We start from the raw sequence: 7,711 nt of genomic DNA, 5'->3' as shown, positions 1-7,711 counted from the left end.
GGGCAACAGGAGCACCCAATCGGGTGTTGGATGGAGGCTGGGGAGGATTTCAGGCTGACCCACAATGGGCTGCGTTGGCCACTATCATTCGGCATGATTATGATGAGGCGCGCGGAAGTGAAACTTTGGAGTAGACCTGGTGTCATGAGGAGGGTGCGTTGGATCTATGGGGGGCTGAGGGGGTTATCGGGCAATGATCTTATGCTGTGGTGGCGAATATGGGCGATAGTACCTGTAATCATTTGGCGGCGGTCTGGTCCTGCTAACATTCCCAGTTGGCAGACTGGTTTAATGCAGCTATCTAACGAATTTCCAATCCCCAGGCGGCAGTCCGGGCGTGTCCAGAGGAGGGACGGTGGTGGCATCACTCTGCTGTGCGGGCTATCACATCAAGGGTGGTGGGTTGCGACGTGTAACTCTACCTTGAGCTGGGTATTAATGATCAAACGAACCGGGAGATCGTCGTGCTGGGCTCCTTTATTACTGCATGCTTGCGAGGGGATTTTGCCAGTTTGTCGAGGGTGGTCGATTGAAGTTGCATTCGACCAGGGTAGGGAGCCATCAGCCTGGTTGAGAGGTAAGGTTGTCTCAATGTCCTTCTGGTCCACCACTCTATCACCCGCTTCATTCTTAATAGAGAAAATCTGATTCCGCTGGCGATGTTGAACCATGGCCTGATGAAAAAATTTTGTATTTCTCTCACCATCTCTGAGCCATCGGACTCTAGATTTCTGGCGCCATAAAATCTCCTCCTGTTTACGTCGTTCCTCTAATTGACTGATTAGACTGCCCTCCTCTCTACTGGTTGCCTCATCTCTGCCATATAAAATTATTTTTTGCTGTAGGGTCTCCAGTTTACCTTCCAGCTGTTGCTTAGCTTCCAAAATATTGCCAAAGTCTTTTCGATTCCAATCTTTGATTCGCTGTTTAAGCTCCCTAAGCTTAAGCTGAACTGTATGCATCCGCCCTTTTCCGTGACAAGTGCACTGGCTCCACCAGGCCTCCATCTTCTGTACAAATTGAGGATCCCGTAACCAAAAGGATTCGAAGCGAAAAGGCTTCAGTCCTTTTGTTCTCTTAATATCTATCTCCAATCGAATTGGCCAATGATCTGAGCCAATGGTAGGAAGAATTGTAGCCTCTACGAAAACATCTCGATTAAGTATGTGCTCTGATACCAAGAAACGATCCAAGCGAGAGGCGATTTGACTCTGTCCTCCCCGCCGATTGTTCCACGTATGTTCGCCATTGGTGGTAGGTATATCGACTAAGCGTAGGTCATTGATCATGTCATTAAACTCCTCCATAAGTGCATCCTCTCTTCTTACACCACCTCGCTTCTCCCCTAGATGCCGAATGAGATTGAAATCCCCCCCAATTATCCATGGGATGTGTGGAAGGAGATGCCACATAGTATGAAGATGCCGTAAAAAAGCTTGCTTATCACGATGATTATGAGGCCCATATACCCCTGTGAACAAAATTCGGTCGCCCATCCCAACTAGACGAAACCTCCCGGAAAGAATTCTAGGACAGGAATACCAATGCTCAAAAATTACCTCCTCCGGATTCCACATAATCGCCAATCCCCCTGCTGTGGCTACAGCATCGAGCGCCATAACCTCATACCCAATTTGCATTTTCTGTACAATAGCTTCCAACTGCTGACTTTCCATTTTTGTTTCCTGGATAACCAGGATACTTGGTTTTTCTTTTTTGACCCGTTCCTTCAAATACCGCTGCTTCCCATGACTGTTAAGTCCTCGGATATTCCAGCTTAAAACTATCATTTAAAACTTACGGGAATTAGGGAGGAATACCTCTGTGAGCGGGATCACCTTGCCAGAGTTTACCAAATTCTCACCCACTACCTGTATAGAGTCATTCAGCGAACGTCGCCCTTTTTTCCGACCAAGCTTCCCCTGACTATCCCCTTCCGGAGCTTCATTTGGCTGGCGTGATTCTGAGCTACCAGCCGTCTTTTCCTTATATCGCTGAAAAGTTTCTTTGAACAATTGTTTCTCATGCTCGGGAATAAACCTTTCATCCAGTTTTTTCCATTCAATAAGTAATTTTTCCATGATGAGTTCTTCGTCAATACCCACTGCTGTCAATGCTTCCGGCATCTTGGGAACTGAAGCAGTAAGTTGATCATCTCTACCTGCAGCCTCCCCTTCAGGTCCTCGACTGGGGCTTCTACTTTTCCGCTTGCCATCCTTGATAATTTCCATCGGTGCCGTCAGGGGCATCTCCTGCTCCTGAACAGGATGATTGATAGCAACCCCATGAGAGCCTTCGTCCCCCTGCGTTTGGAGAAGAGTATATGGATTGGGACTTGCAGGGATTAGGTTACCTGCTGGATTCGGGATTTTAAGAGCTCCTGTAGGCCTTCGTTTCCTCTGTACTTCTTGGAAGTCAGAGACAGCTCTAGCTGACCCGGTATGGGATCTATTTCCATCCTGTGGTAAATCCTTGGGCCCCATTGATTGTGTATTCGGTGAACCTTCCTGCGCCGATTGCTCATGATTTTGAGGACAATCCCACATGTTCGCAGTATCATCGACCACCTTGAAGAGCAGGCCTTGTAGGATCAGTCCGACCCTGAAATGTTTGATTGGGAGACTTATCTCCCTGATCCGAGTCATACTCGCGGGCGTATGTCGCTATATAAGCAATCATTGCATGTGTATTGGGGACTCAAGCGTCTTCTGGCACGGGCTATGGAGCAAGTATCAGCAGAAATGTTGGATATAGCCCACGCCAACCTCAAAAAGGAAATGAAGAATATTCACATGACTCTTATGATGCAGGACAGACGAATGGATCAGCTATTCCAGTTGCTTAGGGACAATGGGATGGTTAAGGCCGAACCTGAGGCCCAGCCCGCTGATGCTATGAAGCCGTAGAACCTGGAGGTTATGCGTGACTGTTTCTGTTTATATGATATCGTTTTCAGTTCCTTTGCTTTCAGTTATAGCTAGGCATAGTATATCCATAGGTAGATTAGGCAGTTTTGATATCAGATTTGACAAACTGGCAACTTATTTCTTTTGGATGGGTGTCATATATTTTCGAAGCCCACCTGGTTTCCCTTCTGGGCAGGTGGTGTCGTTTTAATCCTCTGTATATAGTCTGTTTTCGGTTATATTAATAGAATCTTACCTCAGTTTACAAAAAAAAAAAAATCGTAAAACTTTGATCACACTTACCTAAATACAAAAGCTTTATTGCAGAAATTTGATCACATTTGAAAGTTTATTCAAGATGAACCTTTGACCAATATAAATGGTTTAGAAAAAACTTCACGTTTAATTGATTATTGATATTAAAATTATAGATATTAAAAATATTTTAAAATTTGATCGACAAAAATAATGTTAAACTAATCGTTTTTATTATATTTTTTATGTTTTTTTAAGGGGTTTTTGTGTTTTTTGGAAAAATATTTTTTTGGGTTATTTTTAATTACTCGCATCAAATTTTTTATGTTTATGTGGTTAATTTTTAACTTAGATATATGAAATCTGATTTTAGGTTAAGAGATAAATGTGAGAAAAATAAAAAGAGTATATTATGATAGATAAATTACTTGATATTTTTATTCATTATAATAATTATAAATATATAAGATTACAGATTTTGACGAAATTAGATTCTAAAAAAGTAGATTTATGACTTGAAAATGACACAACTATAACTATAACTCAGACATAAGAAACAATCATTTCTAAATAATATTTAGAGACTCACAATAACACCCTATAAATCATATCATACACATAAAAACATTACTTCTGACAATAAATAAATAAGAAATACAAAATACACATTAAAAAATACATTAATTTAATTGATACTAAATCTGAGAAGCCCTTGATCAAATCTCCATAGTGAAAATGAGCTACACTATTCACCATAAATTTTAGTGTGACTAATCAAAAAAATTCCAAAACACAATTATAAAAATATTTTTAAAAATTGACAAATAAAAATCACATCAAGCAATTGATTTCGCTTTTGAAATTTAAAAAACACATCAAGCAATTGATTTCGCTTTTGAAATTTAAAAAACTCAAATAATATGAAACAATTTAGTCTTATTTATCAAATTACAAAATATTGGAGTTGTTTATAATGCGACTTTTTGGAGATTCCGGTGACGGAATTCGGTAGAAGAAATTGAGGTTAAATCTTGATTTGTTGCAGTTAAAATGGTTTTTTAACTGCATATTTGGATTCAACACCCTGAAAAACCCCTGTGATGCTTTGATTGTGCAGAAACTAGCGATCAAACTTGCGATTCCAATAAATTACTACCAAATTTTGAGCGGAAAAACCCACCCGAAAAAATTCCAAAAAATCACATTATACACAACTGCCAAAATATTTCCATAAAATTCAACTTAAACGAACTTTGACCCAATATCAAGCCTTACCATCGCCCGTTGGACCATATAACGTAAACACTTTATTTAATTCAAAGAAACGGAACCGTGATTTACGTAACCTTTCGGCGTCATGATCGTGAATAACGTTTTCTTGCGCAGAGGCGGCGGTATACCACCCCTTCCATTTCTTTTCCACCCCCACCTCATAATGTAACGTATCTTTCATTCATAAATCCACTTCCAGAGGCATCTGGCTTTTCATCAGTGCCGAATGCATGCGTGCTTACAGAATCAATATCTTCAACCAAAAAACGCCCATAAACCCTAAGGTTGCATTTCAGACTGTGATACCCAGATTTAAATTTGGAGAGATTTTGTCACGCTGCAAGGTTTCAAGTTGATTAGTTAGTGGGAGGTCCCTGTAGATTCCATGTCTGGGGAGGACGACAGAAGGCAACATCAGTGTTTCAGAAAATACGAGAAAATAATTGAGCAGGTATGCTATGTGCACTGTCACTTCATTGTGTGCGTTTTCGTCTTCTCGAATTCTTTCCCAGGTATTTTTCATCTATTTTTCACTAAGATGAGTCAAGCGGACTGATTGGGTTTCGATCTTGTGACGTTTCGGTTCGATGAGCTGATGGGGATGCTGGAATCGCGAATCAGGCAGCCGCCCCAGAAACGACTTTGCAGAAGGGTATGTATATATTTATTGCATATATATTTTTGTTTATTGTGATGATAATAGAAGGCCAAAATTCAGTGAGATAGCAACTTGATGTATCTTGCTTGTAGAACAAGAGTCATTATGCCTAGAGGTTTGAATTGAATTGAATTGAATTGAACATGTGTAGTTTGAATAGGTTTAATGGTTAAGAATTTTGGAAGTCATAGGTTTAAAATCAGAGACATTTAGGTTTTACATGTGGAATCTTGAAAATCATTAGCTACATAAAGACTCTACATGTTGAATCTTGGAAGTCATAGGTTCAAAACCAGCTAGATAGAAGCTGAACATGTTGAATGATTAATATTGATATAGATTTATATGGGCTCTTACTTCTTGATAAATCATATAAAAAGAATGTCTTTAAAATGTTGTTTTTGCCATATCATAAGTTTCTGCTATCAATGAAATAAATTAAACCTTCAAATTATATATTATAAACAAAAATTTGAAACCCAGATTGATCCTCTTCAATTTGGCAGATCCTATAACAACACAGATGGACCTGCTTTCTGGATCTCCCTTTTCCTTCTTGATCTAAAAATTTTCCTGCTAGCACTCACTTAAATTAGGCCCTCAAATTGTATATTATAAACAAAACTTTGAGACCCAGCAACAACAAGGAAAATTGTATATCTTAAAATGTCTAAAACTGAGACTATTCCCCTCCAATTTGGCAGGTCCTATAACACTACAGAATAGACCTGCTTTTTGGATCTCCCTTTTCCTTCTTGCTTGATCTAAAAATTTTGCATAAAGATTTAAACTTCTTTCTATATCTCCGTTTTCCTTCTTTTCTTCTAGATCTAAGGATTTTTTTGTCACAGAGTTAGTCCCAATTGTAAAGCAAAACAACCATTGACTAGCCCACAGCCAGTCTAAGAAATGCAGAGATGAAAGGTGGTGTAGAGTTGGATCTGCATGATACCAGGGTTAGTTTTTTTGGGGGGCCATGCCACCTATATTGGACTGGCCTGGCAGGCTTGCTTGGTAATTAATAATCAGGGCTGGTCCGACATTTAAGAAGGATGTGAGGAACTAATTTAGGCCTTGAGGATGTTAAAAAGATTTGAGGCCATAGAAAGTCTTCTTCAATGGGTGAAAATCAATCTGCACAATTTTAATGTATTTCCCTTTTTAAGAAATGGTTATCTCTCACCCTATTAATGGGACGTCTTCTTGAACATGAAAGGACTTGAAACTTTCACAACTCTCCATTGTTCCTATAATCCACGACACTAAAACTATTTTCCATTATGGGATTTGAAGCCTGTTCCAGTTAGTAATCTATTCTCAGCTTTCAATCACCCTCATTTGAATCACAACTTTGAGCTTTCTTTGCATGCTCATATCAAGAAGGCTCATTCTGCTTTGTCATTGTTTTTTTTCAAAGATTAATTTTCTGTTTCAGAAGCTGATAACCCCATGGGTGAAAGGTATGAATCTGTATAATTTACCATAATGTTTTAGTTATTTATGAATTATATTTAATGAAGAAATAACTCTTACTTGTAGTGATATGAGAAATGAAAGAAGTTAAAGATGAAAATAGACAGTTAAAAAGATGAAAATAAATAAGTAGTTATAAAGGATGATTTGTAAACTAAATGAAAGATAGGAAAATGGTATAATTTAATAGTTTTTTCTAGGAAAATGGATATAAAAGACCATTTGTACACTCGCTGAAACATAAGGAAAATGGCATAATTTAATAGATTTTTCTTCTTCAAAATTTCTTGATCCTTGAGTTCTTTACTTCATATTTGTTTGCATACGTTTGTTATGCTTTACTATTGCATGTGTTTATTACACTTTATTAAAACCAACATTTCAGAGTTGTATCAAACATACACTTTCTGATAAACCTTCTGATCAAAGAAGAGGAGACTGTTTGAGTGCCTAAATTCTGTCATTTTAACATTAGTATGGTTTTCAATGGTTATAGTTTGTGATTAAAATTTTCATTATGTATATACTAATACCTTGTTTGTGCAGAACCCTACATCGGATGTAGAGCCAGAAACAAAGATAGCTGCAGAGGATGATTTCACAAGGACGATCCGGAAGTTTTTAGAAGAGTTGGATGGAATTCAGATGAACCCACACACTTAGCAGCTAATATTTTTTCGTTTCCTTTTTGGCCAGAAGGAACTGGTCTAGACCATGTTATCAAACATGGAATTGTCTTAATAATAGTATATAAAACATTTGCCAAATTGAACTGGATTTCAAGGGCTCTCAAGTATTCTATCAAATATGGAGTAATTTTCATGATATTCAATTATGCATTTGCCAAAACAAGGAACTATGCATAGATTGTAACCATTTTAATATTTTTATTATTAAATATGTCCTTTTGTGTGCAAATTATACCTAAATATAAGATCTGAATAATACAGATCGAGACACTATTGCTTAAACATAAATTATGGTTTCGAACTGAGATGAAATGTTATGCGAATCTTCAGCAAAAGTGTACAGAAAGAGATCTTGTAACAGACAAAAGTAAGGTGGTCAAAATCCAGCTGCTTTGAAACTTTGGGTGGATTTTTATTTCAATTTTAAAATATAAAATAATATGAAAAATTATATTGGC

The 7,711-nt window shown here is 37.9% G+C and overlaps 1 protein-coding gene and 1 long non-coding RNA gene across 3 annotated transcripts; one reads left to right on the top strand and one right to left on the bottom strand.

Annotated features, from left to right (window-relative positions):
• Positions 1-389: 389 nt before the first annotated feature.
• On the bottom strand, positions 390-1,790 carry LOC149244056 (uncharacterized). The gene has a single exon (XM_089371393.1). The coding sequence runs from the start codon at positions 1,788-1,790 to the stop codon at positions 390-392; it is 1,401 nt and encodes a 466-aa protein (XP_089227519.1).
• Positions 1,791-4,582: 2,792 nt separating this feature from the next.
• On the top strand, positions 4,583-7,391 carry LOC149244055 (uncharacterized). Of its 2 annotated transcripts, none has more exons than XR_016245818.1 (3): positions 4,583-4,884; positions 5,017-5,085; positions 7,111-7,391. It is a non-coding gene; the product is annotated as an uncharacterized LOC149244055 (long non-coding RNA). The 2 variants fall into 2 exon arrangements; XR_016245819.1 differs by having other exon boundaries at positions 4,584-4,884; positions 5,026-5,085.
• Positions 7,392-7,711: the final 320 nt, after the last annotated feature.

Source organism: Pinus tabuliformis, chromosome 8 (assembly GCF_031772625.1).
Source record: "Pinus tabuliformis cultivar Carrire ecotype Pingquan chromosome 8, CPIR1, whole genome shotgun sequence".
Lineage (NCBI taxonomy): Eukaryota > Viridiplantae > Streptophyta > Pinopsida > Pinales > Pinaceae > Pinus > Pinus tabuliformis.
Note: the sequence above shows the minus strand (reverse complement) of the source record. Positions and strands in the feature narration are given on the sequence as shown.

Excerpts from the sequence above, each read along its gene's own strand:
- LOC149244056 (XM_089371393.1), bottom strand. The coding sequence starts at position 1,790 with ATGATAGTTTTAAGCTGGAATATCCGAGGACTTAACAGTCATGGGAAG.